The sequence below is a fragment of the Ambystoma mexicanum genome, chromosome 13 (genome assembly GCF_040938575.1).
Source record: "Ambystoma mexicanum isolate Mex_15411 chromosome 13, UKY_AmexF1_1, whole genome shotgun sequence".
Classification (NCBI taxonomy): domain Eukaryota; kingdom Metazoa; phylum Chordata; class Amphibia; order Caudata; family Ambystomatidae; genus Ambystoma; species Ambystoma mexicanum.
The window spans coordinates 603,446,076-603,464,479 of record NC_090938.1 but is presented as its reverse complement, the minus strand read 5'-3'; the positions used below and the strand labels follow the sequence as shown (position 1 = coordinate 603,464,479).

The 18,404-nt window shown below is 51.3% G+C and overlaps 1 protein-coding gene across 5 annotated transcripts in view; it reads right to left on the bottom strand.

The window, feature by feature from the left end:
- The window catches only part of STAT3 (signal transducer and activator of transcription 3), a 609,635-nt gene that overhangs the window by 40,220 nt on the left and 551,011 nt on the right, over nucleotides 1–18,404 (bottom strand). For 4 of the 5 annotated variants that reach the window (XM_069634450.1, XM_069634449.1, XM_069634452.1 and 1 more), the window contains exon 23: nucleotides 18,019–18,134. In XM_069634450.1, coding sequence (XP_069490551.1) covers nucleotides 18,019–18,134 — 116 coding nt within the window. The remainder of the gene's footprint in view (nucleotides 1–18,018; nucleotides 18,135–18,404) is intronic. The other variant, XM_069634453.1, reaches the window with a different exon arrangement.

Sequence of the window (18,404 nt, the reverse complement as noted above, 5' to 3'; positions counted from 1 at the left end):
CAGTTAAATATTATAGCAAGCAGGCAAAGAATCAGAGCTAGTTTGTAACTATACTGAACATGTACACCCAAAGGCCTTGGCATGCTTGTTTAGTTATTACTGTGTAACCCTTCATAATAACACTCCACCAACCAGGTTTACTGGAATAACAAAATTATACTGAGGTAGGGAGCTATGGAAAGATAGAGGGATAGGCCACTGCATTTTTATAACCTCTACAGTTCCGGGACAACAATGAGAGTGCATTTTGCTAGCGTGGTCTAGTAATCAGTAGATCACCAGGTACTACTACCAAAGCGGATGGTAACAATGAGCAGTCGCTCATAATGTGACCTGAGTCTTGCATTAGGGTATCAGTTTAACTGTTCTAAGCCTTGGATTCTCTGTTGAATAATTACGTTTTAGAGCCTGTCTTCCAGAAGAAATGTCTCTCCAATCACATGATTTATTCATCAATTCAAACTCCCCTTCCATTTGCCTAAACTTATTAAAACGCTGATTGATAGACTGTGTAGAATGTGGCTTGAGCCATACTTTTTTGGTAAGCGCCACCATGTCTTTCTGCAGTTGGATTCCAGTTCTAGCCATGGGGTGTAGAGTAAGAGATTTTGCCAATACCCCCACCTCCGGTTGTTCAACCTGTGGCTGTGGGATCCCCAAATACTCAGCTAGGCCCACCAGCCGTTCGTGAAAGGTTTTAGCTGATGAGGGAGTGTCTGGGTCTTCCTTCTCATCTGTGTCCACCATTGTGTCTTGCTGATCCGGTGCAGCCGTAGGGGTGCTAGGCGCAGGAAGCTGTGGCGTACTGATTAACAGCGCCAGAGGCTGTTGGGGCAGCATAGAAGGGGCTGCTGTGACTGGGACAGGCATGGAAGCCGGTGTCGTAAGGGACTGGTGCGGGCGCCTGGGTCTGCGCTGGACCTAGAGGAGCTGGATCCAAAGATGGCGTGGCCATGGGTGCATGTCCCTGATCACATCCTTAAAGATGGTGCTCATCTGTGGGGACCTCATGAGAGTAAGGAATTTCTCGAAGAATCCATCTTCACAGGCCAGAGGAGTGCTTGACGGAATCGGCATAGGTGCAGGGCCCTGAGGTTGCTGAGACCTAGGTGCGCTCTGTCTCGCTGTATGGGGCGAGGTGTATCTGCCCGGAGCAGTTGATGGGTAAGCTGTGGGCCAAGTGCCAGGAGTTGACCAGTCCCACCTGGAAACTCTCTCCCCTACCTTGTCCGCAAAGGGGGATGGTGTCGGGCGAGCCGCTCTTTTGTCTGGCCTGAGTGGCCATTTTGTTCTGCTGTATGCCACGTGCCTGCGTGGTGGTAACTGCTGCCGCGTGCAGACGCCCCCTCAGACAGTCTGGTATTAGTGGGTGGCCCCTCGGGTTGAGACCCGGTAATAGAACCTTGCGGTCCCTCAGAGGAGTCACCGGGAGGATCTTGCGACCGATAGTTGTAGCAGCCTTGGTGCTTGTGCTGGTAATAGGACCTGTTAGGCCTCTCCTGCTAGTGCACTTCCTGGGAAAGGGTCGGCTTTGCGGGGTGTGGAGGAGAACAGTGCACCTACCTTGTGCCTGGTCATCTGCTTCACAAACGTCTTTAGGTCCTTTGGAGGTGACCTTCCAAAGAGCTCCCTGCACCTGGCTAGTCTGTTCTTGAGGGTGCACAGCACGCGGTACAGCCTCCCAGCCGTGGTCATAGCCAAGGCAGTAGAGGAAGAGGGCGTGGGGGGGGGGTCGGACGTTGGGAAGGGACCCTTGCAGGCTGGCCACCTGCTGAAGCCTGCTGTTGTTGACATGCACCGGGAAGGAGCTAGGTGCCAGAGGCCAAAGCGGTACCTGATTGAAAAAGACAAAAAAGAAGACAAAGTACTACTGCAGGGAAGAGCGCATAGAATTACTAGGCCGGAGGCCTAACCCAGGAGCGCTGGGGAGTGGTGCCGGTGGGCAAAGTCAGGGGAGCGCATGCTTCCAGGGTCGCACCCCCGCGCGCATCTAAATTTAAAGGGGAAGATAATTTTTCTGGCGAAACAGGTTCTGTCTCCCGTCCCTAGCGAGGGACACCCATACAACATGGAGTAAAGGGAATGGGACGTAGGAGTATGTTGCCTCAAGACCGCAACCATGGTCATGGATTGGTCCACACAACCTGCCATGTCAAAACCAGTTTTCACCATGTTTGTGGCAGTGTTTCCAGTCTTGCAGCATTTGACTGCATGAGCTGGCAAATCCCACTTCCACAAGCTCTTATCAAGGGTGCATGTACCTCGTCAATGTGCAGGACGAGTTCAGGGTCCGCAAAGCCAAAATGACTGCAGAAAACCCCCTACTCTTACACCCCCGTCCCCTTTCCTCCATACTGTATGGGCGTCCCTCGCTAGGGACAGGAGATAACCTTTTTCAACAGAAAAAAACCTTCTTCCCCTTTACATTTAGAGGCATGCGTGGGAGCGGCCCTGGGAGCATGCGCTCGCCTGTCTCTGCCCACTTGCGCCACTCCCCAGTACCCTTTTCCACGTTGAAGGGAACCGGACGATTTCTCCAGCGCTCCTGAGTTCCTGAGTTAGGCTTCGACCGTGTAATACCACACGCTCTTGTCTTGCCCGGATATGTCCCGGATATGTCTTCAATCTTTTCTTTTCAATCAGGTACTTGGTCCTCCGACGCCATGCTCCTCCCCAGCACATGTCGACTTAAGCAGGCTTCAGCAGGTGTCCAGCCTGCAAGGGACTCTTCCCTACTTCCGATCCCCAATCTCTCGCCTCCACTGCCTTGGCCCCGACCACGGCTGTGAAGGTTGGTTGTACCGCGTGCGACGCACTGACTCCACATGCACTGAAGAACAGGATAGCTTGGTGGAGGGAGCTCTTACAAAGGTTGCCTCTAGAGGACTTAAAGGACTTCGTCAAACATCGCTCCAAGGCAAGGCCTCCATTTACCATTGAACCCCGTAAGATCCACTCCTTCCCAAGGAAGCGCCCGAGAAGGAGGAACCTCTCAGGTCCTCATACCAGAACACATACCAAGGCTAGTCCAGCTACCGGCCTCACGGCCGAGGGGTCTCCGGATCCTTCAGAGTTCAGTGCTGAGGGACTGCAAGGTTCTTTTACCGGGGTTACACCCGAGGGGCAACGCCCTAATACCAGCATTATGTCCGAGAGGACACCTGTACGCAGCACTACCGGCACTTTTGCCGAGGGCAATACGCATTCCAGGCCTCGGCCAGAGGTGCAGGGTAGGCCTCATGCTCCAACACCAAGCGTCTTGGACAAGGCTGGGCCCAGTGAGCCAGGCACCTCGACTCCGGCACGTGGCACGCAGCTCGACAAAATGGCTGCTGCGCCAGACAAAATGGCCGCTCGTCCAATGCCACTCCTAGGAACGGAGCGGGTGGAGGAACGAGTCACAAGGTGGGACTGGTGTCAACCAGGTACAAGGCCTATGGTTTATCCATCAGCAGCACAGGGCAGGTATCCACTGCCCCCCAGGCAGAGTGTGCCCCGGCCCCAGCAGCCGTCAGTCACTCCATCAATATCACCTGCCACCTCTTTCGCCTCCGAAGACAGGTTCTTCGAAAGGTTCTGAACGCTGATGTGAACCCCTCATATGGGGGCCATCCTTCGGGATGCTATCAGGGACATGCTCCATCCGGTCACTTCACCAGCGCCCATAGTCATTCCTCCTATGGCTCTGGCGCCTAAGGCCCCAGTGCAGCTCGCGCTGCCCCAGACGGCTCCTTTAATTCAGGCTCCCCTACCTCCCACAGTACAGGCGGTTCTGTACCAGCCTCCACAGCAGCTACTGGCTCTGGTCTCCAAACCACAGCCCACGGCACCCAGTACTCCACCTCCCGCTCCGGACCCTCGGGTGGACACAGATGAGGAGTAGGACCCCCGACACGCCGTTCTCCACCAGGGCCTTCCACGAAAGCCTTGCAGGTTTGGCACAATATTTGGGCCTTCCTCAGCCTGAGGTCAAGCTCCCAAAGGAGGGGGTCTTGGCAGAAGTCCTCACCCCCAGAACCCCCTACCATAACAGGGATCTTGATGCAGAAGGATGTCGTTGCCCTGGCCAAAAAGGGGTGGCTCAAGCTGCACTCGGCCCAACCTGTCAATCGGCACCTCAACGCCAAGTATAGGCAGATGGAGCGGGATACACTCTGGGTTTTGGTGCATCCTCAGCCACACTCCTCGGTGATCGCTGTGGCGTCACTCTACTCTAAGCCTCAGTCGTCCTCGGCCACCTCGTCCTCGACGCTGCTAGGCAAGGAGGAGAAGATCTTGGAGGCGTACATGAAAAAGCTATACTCCAATGCCTCCTTGCACCTGCGTCAATCAACACGGATAGCAGATTTCCTACCAGAACTTCTGCCGCAGAGCCAAGCGCGCTTCAAAGCGGGCCTAGAAGAAGACAGGCTGGTAGCGCAGGACATCTGGCCACGCCATCTGCATTGCCACAGACATGAGAAGGACTGCCTGGCTGCGGGCTACTAAGTTTAATCCCAACGTCCAGGAACGCATATTGAACCTTCCATTCGAGGGTAGTGACCTCTTTGACTCCACCACGGATGAGGAATTAGATAAAAAAGAAGAATAGCTCGCAAACCATGAAGTTTTTATCTATTCTTACTAAGGCCACGCCCAAGGCGTACACCCAGTCACATCAACGCTCCGACAAGGGAGGGTGTTAGGAGGGTTCCGGGGCTTCCAAGAACAGAGGTCCAGACAGCCTGACCATTCTCCGAGTCAGCCCTGGCAGAAACAAAAGGGTGGCGGGTGGTTTAGGGGGAGGCAAGGGTTTTTTCAAGTCCCCTTCCTCCGCAACAGTCTCAGAGGGAAAGAAGGCATGACGCATTCCTTCGGGTCCACGCGTCTCCGGTGCGGGGCAGGCCTGCCTTTCATGTTCAATTTTGGCACCATAACTTTTCAAACCCCTGGATCCTATCTGTAGTCTCCATGGGGTACTGCCTACTGGTCCCTTCCTCTCCTCCCTCCTCCTCCTCCTCTTGCACAGATTGGGACATCAACTCTGTTAGCGGAGATCCGGTCGCTCGTCGAGGCAGTGGAAGAAGTTCCAGCCTCCCAGAGAGGATTGGGCTTCTATTCCAGGATTTTCGCATACAGAAGAACCAGGCTGGCCTGAGAGTTGAGTTGGACCTTTCCACCCTCAACCTCTCCCTTCCTCTGCAGAAATTCAAGATGGCTAGGCCAGCACTCATTGCGGAGACACTCAAGGCCACATCTCTGGAGGCAGTTCACTATACCGAATCCGCACTGATGAACACACTCCATGACCTGGGGTGCACTATCAACCTCCGTCACCTTCCTGGGCCTCATCTGGGACACGAGCTCCAAGAGTCTTTCCCTTGGAGGACAAAATCACGGCCATAAAGAGAGTCACTACACACTTCCTCTCCAGGACAGTGACCTCAGCCTGGTGGTACTAACACTTGTTGGTTAGAATGGTAGCAGTCCTACTGGCCGTACCGCACACAAGACTCAGGATGAGGAGATTACAGCTGCACTTCGCAGCCTCATGGAATCAGGAGAAAGGCTCCCAAGCGGAGCCGGTCAGCATTCCTCCTTTTCTCCACTCGGACCTCACGTGGTGGTCCGCGGACTGCAACCTGCGGACAGGCAGGGTCTTCCGGCAGCCGGCACCTCAGGTCACCATTACTACAGACTCTTCTCTAGCAGGCTGGGGTGCCACTCTGGAAAGCCACAGCGTCCATGGAGTCTGGACTCGGCAGGAGTCCAACATCAATAGGCTGGAGCTGAAAGCCATCTGGCTGGCTCTCAAGGCCTTTCTGCCTCTCATTGGGGGGAAAGGTAGTACTTATCCAAACGGACAACTCCACCAGATTGCACTATGTCAACACGCAGGGGGATACCAGGTCCCCTCCACTGTGCAACCTAGCGATCAGCATGTGGGAATGGGCACTGGAGAACAACATCTAACCTCATGGCCATCCACCTCCCGGGTGAGTCCAACCTGGAGGCGGTCAGGCTCAGCAGACTGGGAGCAGACAATTACGAGTGGCAATTGAATGACCTGGTACTGAAGGAGATCTTCCTCAGATGGGGGCTCCCCCAAGTGGATCCGTTTGCCTCCTGGGACAACAGGAAATGCCAACAGTTTGCCTTGTGGCAGGGTCAAGGCCCATGCTCACTGGGCGACGCATTCCAGATACAGTGGAACGGCATGACAGCGTATGCCGTCCCGCCGACACCCCTGGTCCACAGGGTGATCTGCAAGATAAAGGAGTCTTGTCACCCCAGCAACATTCTGATAGCTCCATGGTGGCTTGCGAGACCGTGGTTTTCAAAGCTTCTCAGCCTATCGGACAGGCTACCCATTCACCTACTGCTGGGCCCAGCTCATCTCCTGGCACAGCAGGGGGCAGAGTAGTCCACCACGCCCTTCACAAGCAAGCCCTTGCAGCGTGGTTCCTGAGCAGGTCACGCTGAAGCAGTTGAGACTTTCACAGGCTAACCTAGAGATCATTTAGGCCGCCAGAAGCAAGGCTACTAGGAGCCAATACAAGATCAAATGGTCTAGAATCTGCCATTGGGCCGACTCTAAGGCGATCGACCCCCTTAAGTGCACTTTGGACGATTTGCTCTCCTTCTCGGCACACCTTGCCCACTCTGGCGTACAGATGGACACATGCTGCACCTATTTGACTGCCATAGGGGCTTACAGGAATTCGAAGGAGGGCGTATTCTCCTCTTCCAACCCGGTGGTCAAGCAAGATTTGGGGGGCCTCCACGGACTCTACCCGCCTATAAAGAAGCCACAGCCCATGTGGGACCTCAATGTAGTGTTGGGCGCCTTGGCGCACAAAGCATTCCAGCCAATGGTGTCCGCAGAAATCAGGTTGGTCACCATTAAACCAGCTTTGCTAGTGGGCCTCGGCTCGCAGAGTCAGCGAGATACAGGCTCTGGTGGCATCAGAACCCTACATGACCTTTCAGAAGGACAAGGTGGTCCTCCGAACGCACCCTGCGTTCCTGCCCAAGGCAGCCTCCTCTTTCCATCTTAACGAGGAGATAGTCTTACCCACTTTCTTCACCGACCCCAAGGATGAGCCTCAGAGGGTCTTGCACTGTCTGGATGTCAGACACGCTCTGAAATACTATCTGGACAGGACCAAGGACTTCTGCAAGTCGACGACCTGTTTGTCACCTTCGGTGGGTCAAGGCCCAGTTATCAGGCTTCCAAGACCTCTATAGCAAGGTGGATGGTTTCAGCCATCAAGCAGGCCTATGAGGGGCAGCACAAGCCATGGCCAGCAAACATGCATGCCCACGCTGTCAGAGCCAAGGCCACGGCCATTGCATTCCAAAGGCATGTCCCTTGACAGGTCATCAGCAGAGCGGCCACCTGGGCCTCCCCTTCGGCTTTCTGTAAGCACTACTGTTTAGACGCTGCCTCTAGGTCAGACGCGGCCTAAGGACAGGCGGTTCTAAGGAAACCGTTTTCTTAAGGAGGGTCTCCTCTCCACCTTAGGGCTACATTCAGTTGAAATCGCCCATACAGTATGGAGGAAAGGGGACGGGACGTAAGAGTAATTACTAGTTACTCACCCTAGTGACTAACGTACTCTTAGTCCATAGTCCCATTTCCTCCATACGTCCCACCACCCTCCCCCCTAAGAATATGATGTCATTAGGCAATGTTAAAAACTGTCGTCGCATCAATGGGGACTGAGGAATGGCGCCGGTGGGTGGAGTCAGGTGAGCGCATGCTCCCAGGGCCACGCCCCCACGCGCCTCTAAATTTAAAGGGGAAGAAGACTTTCTGGTGAAAAAGGTTCTGTCTCCTAAGGGACATCCATACAGTATGGAGGAAAGGGGACTATGGACTAAGTACGTTAGTCACTACGGTGAGTAACTAGTAATTTCTCCTTCATGCATCCAATCTCTTGAATTCCCAGTCTTGCAGAGTGGGCCGAGAAGCTGCAGGCTGAACCACTAGGCATTCTCTTTTATGGTTGGCAGAAAGAAGCATAGGTCTGAGGGAGAAGCCCTCTGATTTTGTGTCAAATCCTTCTGTCTCAAAGGGAAGGATGCAGGCTTACCATATGTTGTCACCAGTTTCTCAGTTAAAGCCCCACTGAAGGAGAGCATGGGGCCTTGTTCACTTCTGGTTCTAGAATGCCAGTAATGGTATAAGCTTTGTACTCTTCATAGGGCAAATTAAGAAAAAGGTGTCAACGCTCTGGAAATCACCAGCCTGAAAGAGAAAGTCTGCTCCCAAATCTGACAAAACAGAGGTCCTGAGCTCAGAATCTAGAGGTGTGTCAAGACTGTTTGCTGCACTTAGGACATGGGACTGTCAAAGATGTGCAGGTCTAGAGCTTGTAACAGAGGTTTTCCTAGACAGACTCCTCCTCCTAAAATGTCAAAACAATTCATAAAAAATACAGGTCTGTCAAGGATCCTATAATCGGACTCTTCTTCAAAGGCTGGCTGCGGAGAAACCAAAAGCAGGGGTACCGAAGATGCTGGTTTACTCAGTTGTGACTTTGAGGGTGAAGATGGTGCCGACGAGTGGAGCCAGTTGCTTCAGTACTGAAGCCAAAGGTGATGGCTCTCTTGAAATGGGACCGGTATCCAAGCCCTGTAGCGGACCAATTGTAAAGATGGATTTCCAAAATCAACCCTCGAAGGTGGTTTTTGTGAGGCCAACCTATTATGGTGAACAGGGAAGATGCTGAAGTCTAGCCAAACCCAATCAAGTTAAGGCAGAAGAGCTTAGACTTAGTTGGCATGAAAAAGTGATCTAAGGCTACAATGGGTCCACACACAAAACAAACAATTCCAGTTAGGCAAGTACAATTTATTAGGACTTTAAAAAATACAGTAAGCAAATTAAACCCCTAGACAAATATTGTCCCATACTAACTAAAAAATAGATATATACATCCACCCGTACGAAAATAAAGAATAGCATTGAATTCAAACACTTGTGTAAGACCGGCAAGTAGTCTGATGCATAAAGTTCAGTAGAAGACACATCAGAGTAATCACAAAACTGTTTCCTAGCACTTAATAAGTCCAGTCTTAAGATGGCATGGGACATTTTGCCCTAAATTCATCAGGTCCAAAGATATACTTTTCTGGAATGTATACTATGTATCATAACCACTAGCACCGTCCAATCACAAAGTTTGAAAAGGTGAGTAAAGTACAGGTAAGTAAACACACTCAATCCAATATACTACGATGGGCCAAGGAAGGTATACTTGACCAGGTTTCCATCAACCAAAGCCAGGAAAGAGTGAGCCAGGGACAAGACATTTTTTGCAAATATAACCCTATGGGGAAACAGGGGGAAAGGAACGGTACCCCCCCAATCCACCCCTACTTCACTTTCTCCAGAGACCCCTGCAGAGGTTCCGGAATCCGTTGGGGACACAATCTGCTGTGCTTGGTCTGGTTGCGGAAGGCCCAGGTGTTGATGGTTGAGGTCACTTTCAGACACCGAATTTCATTTTGGTCAGTCCAGGTTCGAATCTCTGTTCCAACCACCTTCCAACCGAACACCCAGGCAAAGAAAAGATGGAGACTTCTGCAGAGCAGACAATCTCAGGACACCTCTGGGGAGCAAAGAAGACTCATTGCAACAGGAGACACCACGGTCAGGTGGTGACAGGCAATCTTCAATGGATGTACAAAGGAGCAGTCAATCACAGTTTCCATTGATGCAAGAATGCTACACATTCTGGTGCAGGCGTCTTGTAGTGAGACTTGAAGATCCTGTCCCATCCCGGGAGGATAGCTCAGCGGCAATGTGCTCGCCTTGGAAACAAGACGACATGAAGCAACAGGTTCGATCCCCGGGTCCGCGCTTAAAGAAAATAAAAACTCTGGGTATTAAGCGCGTTATAAATACGCAACTAGTAGACATATTCCTGTAACAGCACCTCGATGCCCCTGGGCTGTGTGAGCGCTTTAAAAATGCAAATTAAGAAATTAAATGAATCCTCCATGTTCTAAGGATGTACTCGGAATGACGTCTGCGGCGAGGTTGCCCAGGAGAGGGCTGGTCAGTCCACCAGTTGATCTAGGGACACTTCCAAAGGCTCAGAAGGATTATATCCTCAAGCAGAGGTCGAGACTGGTTGTTCCCACCGGTCCAAAAGTTGAAGCATCAACAAAGATCTTCTTGATATCAGGAGGAGAGAGGAGCAAGGCTTCACCAGGATTTCACTGGAGTTGGTACTGGTCAGCTGCAGGAGTCGTCCTCTTGTCGCCAGCGGCTGAACTTCTTCGTAGTGCTCTTGGCTTAAACATTCTGAAGAATGGCTGCAGTTGTCCTCTTTTTATCCATATGCACCATTCACACACTGGCAGTAGCTAGCCAATCATGAATAGCCACTTGCCACAACTGCCTCTCTATCGACTATCCTGCTCTTCTCACTTAATCTGGTAGGAAGAAGTTTAAAAAGGACATCCTGGTCTCCAACCCAGGCCTCCCTATCGCTGACACCTATAGCAGTGCCTCCTCTAGGCAAACCCTCACCGACATCCTCTTTGTCGTTCCCTCGCCAGACCTATGGACTCTACATATGGTCTCTGTGCTTTCTCCTTTCTCTTCTTCTCCCATTAATGGTGGCACCCGGTGGGATGCCCTCCTGTTAGGGAGAATTCTCTGTTTAGGCTGATTTTCCTAACCTAGTGAGTCCCCCAGCAGCTTTGCTGGATTTCTGGAGTTTGTTTTTTTCTCCTGCCAAGAGTGAGACTCTTTTTCTCCCACTCTTGGACATGATTCGTGGTGTTCCTTTGACTGTTAATGTGTTTTATGGGGTCCTTTACTCCATAGGGTCTCATGTGTTTTTACTATGTGTTACACAGCACCCTCCGTGCAGTGACACAGGGGTGTCATATTGACACCCCACCATAGACGCCATACCCTGGGACTGACTACTGTCTCCCAGGACATGTAAAGTCACCATTGGCTTTACTAGTCCCAAATTATGAACAGAAACCAGTACAAACCATCATATTGTGGACGTACTGGTCGGGGCAATTTGATTGCCCCGGGGTCTGTTAGTCGAGGGGGCACGTCTCCGTCCCCCTGATCGAGTTTTGGCTGGTGGCAGTGGATAATACTTTTTATATTCGACAGCGAATATATCTCTATGGGATTTTCCCATTGTTCGAGGCTACCAACTTTAATTATTTAATTCTCATAGCCTCGAACATACCGCCGGTTTATTTATTTAATATTAATTCGCCGGTTGGTATTTTTGGCCAGAACTCGATTCTAAAATGGCGTTTGTGTTCCCTTCTGTGACTCCAACCCAAGTCGCGCCCTTTGTTCCACTTTTTGGCGGGCTTCTCCACAGAAGCCTCCAAAAGTGGTGCCACTCTGTCTGGGTACCACAGGGGGTGTGTTAGGGGGGTTTAGGTACCCTGGACTGAGTTACCTTGGTAACTCAAGTCGCACTCTTGTGTGATTGGCCCAAGTTGTGAGCCGGCCGGCTCACCACTTAGCGTGTTTGATTGACAGCTAGGCTGAGTGAATGGGGTGTGCTGCATAAAAGCAGGGCTTTTGGGACTGGAACTTCAGAAGTCGCCACAGGACCTGAGAATCCGACGAGGGAGAAGCTGAGCCGACCTGCTACGACGACACCACCGGTGGAGCCCTGCGGAACCGACTCACCACTTCCCGACGACAGAGAAGATCTCCCGGCAGGAGAGTCTTCTTCCCCTGACTGGTGGGCACAACCATTTTACCTTCTTTTCCTCGCATCCCAGGACGTCTTGTGGTCGAATTGCCCGTACCAAACACCCCGGCAACTGGATAGCCACTTACCACTGGACCGCGAATAAAAGGACCGCTCCTTTTTAACTGAGAACTCCGCGGCTGGTTTCTTCCCTGGCAGTGCAACGGACTCCTGTCTTCCTCCCCGACGAGATCCTCTCTTCCCCCGGACGAAGCACCAACTTGCATCCGCTGCCAGGAACATCTGCCCCCGCTGGAGTATTCTCACCACTTTAAGGTACCGTGTCCGCCAGGCCTCCCTTTCTAAAGATTGCTACAAGGTAATAATAATCCCTTAACCTTCTGGACTGGGCTGGCCGCCTTGACCATCTAACTGGTCCCTTTCTTTTGGTCCAACTCTTTCTGAACCTGCAAGACTTTTGTGCACTTTTCAACTGTGTGACCTTGGACACATTTCGTTCTGATCCTCTTAAAGTGGATCCGGCTTTCTGAACTCTTACTTCGCGGTTTGACTCTGCCTTCCTCTCTTGCTGTGTTCTTTAGAAAGTGTTGGGATCGGTTTCAATTTATGCTCTGCCTTTCTCTCCCTTTTAAACCGAATTATTAGAGTGCCATCTGCGTTAAGCGCTCACCGCTGTCTGAAAATAAGTGGGGCTTTACTTAAGACTTGTCTAATATTCATTTAAGGGAGTGTATATCTTTTGGTGACCGTGTTTTTGAACTGCTTAATATTAGTGCCAGTGTGTTTTATTAGATATGGTTTTAAATAAATAATTGTATCTCTTTTACACCAAGCTCTGGTCAGTGTTTGCTTGTTCTACTGTGTTCTTGTGACCTATTGTGAATACTCTGTATACTGCCTAACTCTTCTTGAGGGAAGTCTGACTGCTCAGCCACAGCTACTAAGTGAATCTGTGCGGTACAGACTGCTACCAAGTGGGTTTACTGCAAAACACCTGTAGTCTTACATCTTTTGCAGTGGTCCCAGAGGGAACTGCACAGGTTTCTGGATAACACCTCCTGTCATCCTTCCAGTCCTCCAAGGTCATCATCAATGTTTAAGTGAATGACACCATCCTGGTCCAAGGCCCCCAGGCCAACCTTCTCTTTTATAGACGCTTCACGCTCCTTATCAATTTCTCTTCTTCTCCCGATGCCCCCTCTTCCCCCTCCACGGCCACCTCGCCTCCCTCTGCTGCCTACCCCTCGGCTACCTTGCCCTCCCGTTCGCTTTCTGACCCCCCCTCGGGCTCCTTCACCTCCGCAGGGCATACCTCAGACTTTTACCCCTCCCCATAAGTCCTTCAAGAATGGAAACCTTCATATTGCCACTCAACTCTCGCTCAGCTGCCAAACACTCCTGCGACATGTGCCGCCTTCTGGAGGAACTTGACCTCAATGTCCTTGGTCTCACAGAGACATGGTTCATGGCCAGCTCTGTCAAGCTTTGATAGGCTCCTCCCCACTAGCTACAAGATCATCTCCGCCCCCAGAACCAACCGTTCTGGACGGGGTGTAGCCTTGATCTTCCCTGAGTGGATTCCTGTCTGTCATTCCTACGCAGTCTTACTCTTCTTTCGAATGCCTCGTCTGCAGGCTCTCTCTCTCCCCTACCCATTCCCTTACTGTGGTCACCATCTATCGGCCACCTGGTCAGATCTCCTTCCTCCGAGTGGGCCGACCTCTCCTCTTCCCTCTTGGTCTCGACCACTCAACTCCTCCTTCTTGGACACTTCAACATGCACTTGGATGCCTCCTGTCCTCCCTCTGGACTCTTTCGCGACCCCTGCAACTCTCTCACTCTTTATTCTCCCTCTGGCCTGAGTCACTCTGCAGGGCACACCCTGGATGTTCTGTTCTCCTCAGACCTTCCCCTTTCTGTCCCTCTCACCACTCCTCTCTCCTGGAGTGATCACTTTCTCCTTTCCTCCCATCTCCCCCTCTCTACCTCCCCAGGCCAAGCAACTTCCATCATTGCCACCCACCTTCTCGGTCATCCGACCCATGAAGCACGTGTAAGTTGAGGCTTTCGACGCCACTTTCTCACCCCCCCGACCCCTTGGCTGACTCTCACCCTGACACAGCCCTTTCCAAGCTCCACTCTGCTATATCTGATACTCTTGAAATTCTTGCCCCCGTCATGAGAATCCGCCTGAAGCCCAAAGCCAAGTGCAACTCCTGGTACGACTCATGTACATCCTCTGACAAACTGGCCTGCCGCCTGCTCCAAAGGCAATACCAGCTCTCTGTCCTCACCAAGAAGAGAGCTCATATCCAAGTCTGCGTCTCTGCGGCATCTAACAACTTGGCTGAACTCTTTAAAATCTGCAAGGAACTGGCCAACCCTGCTGCAGTCTCTACCTCTCCTGTCCCCTCACAGGCCCTCTGCACAGCACTGGCTTCTCACTTCATCTCCAAAACTCAGGACATCCTATCCTCACTCTCATCCTCTCCCCTCCCTCCTTCCACTCCCTGCTCTTCCTCAGGCCCTTCTGCAGCCACCTCTCCTCCCTCCTTCTCTGCCTTTCCCCTGTTCTCCACAGACGAGGTTTCTAGACAAGTCTGATCTATGAAAGTCTTGTCAAAACAGTTCATCCCTGTTCCTCCAAAACCATTAAGGACCATATAGACTCCCTGGCTCCTGCTCTGGCTGACTCCTGCAACCACTCCTTCGCCACTGGAGTCTTCCAATCTCCCCTGAAGCACTCCCTTGTGCACCCTCTTCTTGAGAAACCCCCAGCAGACCCCTCCTGCCCAGCTAACTATCGCCCAATCTGCATCACTCCCTTCCTGGGCAAACTCCTGGAAAGGCTGGCCATCTCCCAGCTTAATCTCCACACTGAATCTATTGGTGGTCTTCCCAAGTCTGGCTTCAGAGCTGCCAGAAGCACGGAAACTGCTCTCCTGAACATCCGTGAAGACCTGCTCTCCAACCTCGATTTTAACACCCCCCGTGTCCTCATCTTGCTTGATCTTTCTTCTGCCTTTGACATGGTCAAGCATGCCATCCTGCTCAAATGTCTCCATGATAACCTGGGTATCACTGGTTAGGCCCTGGCGTGGCCGACTTCTTTCCTCTCTGACCGACCATGCCAGGTCCAACTTGAGTGCTTCCTCTCTGCTATCATTTTCTCTACATGTGGTGTCCCCCAGGGGTCTAACCTCTCTCCCTGGCTGTTCAACCAATACCTGGCACTTCTTGCCCACCGCATTGCCGCCCTCTGCCCCAACTTTCAGTGCTGTGCGGATGACGCTCAGCTCATTTTCAGGCTACCTTCGGTCACCTCTTCTCCGTCTCTCATCACTGACTGTCTGCTATCCAGGAGTGGTGTGCTGCCAAATGACCTCTGCCTTAATGCCAGTAAGAATGAGATCCTCCTCATCGGCACCCCCACCCCCTCCTTTCCCGACTCTGTCCGGCCTCGCTGGGCCCTCTTCCTGCTCCCATCTGCGAGGCAAAAAACCTTGGGGTCATCTTCGACTCCACACTCTCCTTCTCTATTCACAAGAAGTCACACTATCAACTACTCCTCCTCTGAGGTATTCTTCCTTTCCTCTCCTTCCCCCAGAAACTCACTGTCTCCAGAGCTCTGGTTCTCTCTAGGCTGGACTACTGCAACAGCCTCTTTCTAAATCTGCCTGCCTCTACTCTCCGCCCTCTGCAACTTATCCAGAACAGGACTGCAAGATTTATCCTTGGCCTCAAGCCCAGGGATCGTATCTCTCCAGGAATGAAATCTCTGCACTGGCTCCCAGTGGCTGCGAGGATCAAGTTCAAAACCCTCTGCATTGTCCACAGGGCCTTCTGGGGCCTCAATACCTTCAACACTCTCTTCCTAAATATCTTCCCTCGAGCTCTTCGCTCATCCGCCTCCAACTCCCTCAGGGTGGGGCGCTTCTCCAAGCAATGAGTTGGTGATAGATCTCTTTATTCGGCTGGTTCCTCCCTCTGAAACAGCCTCCCTGAAACTTGATCAGAACCATCTCCGGTTCTTAAAGCACCTCAAAACCCTTCTCTTTGCTTCTGCTTTTTCTCCTCCTCTCCCCTGCTGACCTCCTGGCTGAAACTGAACCTGTTACCTGGTCACCCTCTGACCTTTGGCCCAGGTCCCTCCCCCGCCAGTCACACACACCTGCACTGCCTGCCTGGCAACCCCCGCACTGGGGGATTGTTTCTGTATCCCAACAGTCCCACTACCAGCACTTGAGACATGACTTCTGCACTTACTTTTGCACTGCCACGTCATGGCCGTTACTTATTGTTGTTATTCCTCTCTGGTACTGCACTCTCCCTTCCCCCTACCCCCGCACTTTCCCCTATCTCCATCCCATGCACTTGCGCGATCTGAATGACACTTGGCCTAGTAGGATCATTGTCCGTCCTCCCTTCATTCCCCCTCCCTTGCCTCGTCGCGCCTTGAAACACTTGTGTATAGGTGCGTTACAAATGCCATATCAGATCATAACATATGCCCAGCAACTGGCTTTCAGGCAGTGGGATGTGTACTGGGACCAACGGTGCCAGGCCCACATGTGGGTTGAAACACCAACCCACCTCTTTGCGTGGGAAAGCAGCAGCTTTCTCCGGGAGAGGGCTTCCCATATATGGCAATTCCGAACCAGAGGGACGGAGGAAGGACTAAGAACAATATGGCCAGAGGACAGGCAAAAACTTTGTGGCACGGACATCTTCGGGTGCAAGCTACCCTTACCAGACATTTGTGGTACATGCAAAGGTGCACAAGTAAAAAGTATTAAATACAGTAGACAAATATCTGCTGCCACCAGCCCATTGTAGGCACATTGAAAATGTAACCAAAAAGCCATTACAGAGAAAGTTAAAAGGATACAAAGTATCCTAAATGCACTTAATGTCAAGGTAATATATGTGCAATTTTTAACAATACATGAACATTTACTAAAAGAGACAGTGCCGCCAGACCCAAAATAAATTACTGGCACCTGGATTGCCAGTAACACCGGGGTATTACAACCCTGGCGGCCGGGAAGTCAAGCGCAGGTAATTCTGTTAATCCCCATTCCCATAGAGACCTAGAGGACTCTATGGGAATGGGGAACACGGAAGCACAGGCACAGCACAGGCACAGTTAATTACGGTGCCTCCATTACAGACTGCTTATTGTGGCCGCTGTGCCCCGCAAGGTCAGACCTGCCGGGCACAGTGACTCCGGCAAGCACACCTGTAGTATGCCGGTCCGGAAACAACAGTGCCGTTGTTTCCGGACCGGCATGCTTGTAATGAGGCCCATAGTCTCTCAGTACTTGTTTTATGGACTGTTCAGTTTCCCTGAGAGAAATGAGCCAAATGATAATGGAAGTAAAGCAAAAGGCTTTACTTACTTCCAAAAAGCCAGGACAGGAGTCAAAACAAAGCAAAAAGAAGGGGTATCCCTATAGGAGTCAATGGGAGCGGAGCAGCAAAAAGAAAATGTTTCCTTACACTAATGCAGTGCATTTCACAGTCATAGATGTCTTTAGAGGCAGCGACTGGGGATTAAGGGTTTTGCAGAAGATGGAGCTTGGTCACAAACCTTCAGCATGACCCATATCCACTGCTTCCCACTATTCTTTGTTAGAAGACATGGGAAAAGTGCAACGCTCACGAGGGATAAGTTAAGTAAGGCGCAGAGTTGTCCGCCTCCAATCTGCATCTTGGACCTATGCTGATGCTTTCTGGATGAAGAGGAGCAAGTTCTGAAGGAGAGGACTGGCTTCTATAGTGAATTGTGCCTCTTACTTTTCTTGTTATGTTCCTCCAGTCTCAAGGAGCACTCCTGAATTAGTGTCTCTGGCATGGTCTTCGTGAGAGAGGAGAGCCTCTGAAGATTTCTCAGAAGCAGCTTTTTTAGTAGCCGCTACATGCTCTCGGCCCATTTTCAGGTGCAGTTTTCAGCACACATGCACTCCTGTGTTGTGGTCTCCAACGTGATACCAGACACAATTGAGGTGTGAATCCAATACCCAACATGAAACTATGATTAAAGCCTGACTTTGATGGAAACATCAAGAGAAAAAAACAAACAGTAGCAGATTTAAAAACAAGAATCCTGCAAGTGAACATGGAAAAAGGGAACAGAGGAAGACAGCATCAGCAGTTCAGAGTATGAATACGGATGACATCACTTCTGACTCAAAATGGCACCAACAAGCTGTGATGGAACCGTATCCGAGCATCAAAGGGTATTCAGGAGGATAGCTGGAATCATGGATTTGTAGGAGGAATGTATCCATTAGAAAGGCTTTTGATCGATTGCTGCAACTAAACTTACCAAACTGACCTGCTGGGCTGCCTTCAGCTCCTTCTCCACTGTTGCCAAACTGAATCAGTGACTCAAACGTACGAGGAGACATGGGCATATCGAGGGAGCCAGTAGCGCAGGTGGCCCTACAAGAAAAGAGCACATGATATAACATGCCAGTAATACATGGCTGACAGATTAGTTTGCCTAAAAGTAGGGGTCTGCAACCTTTGTTTCCCTGGATATTTTGGACTACAACTCCCATCAGTACTTGTCAGGATAGTCAATGGTGAAACATCCTGGGAGTTTTAGCCCAAAACATCTAGAGAGCCACAGGTTAGACTCCTGGCCTAAACACAAGTGATAGCAGGCCCTTGAGGAAGTTTTTATTTTCATTTCAGTAGGAAATTAAAAGA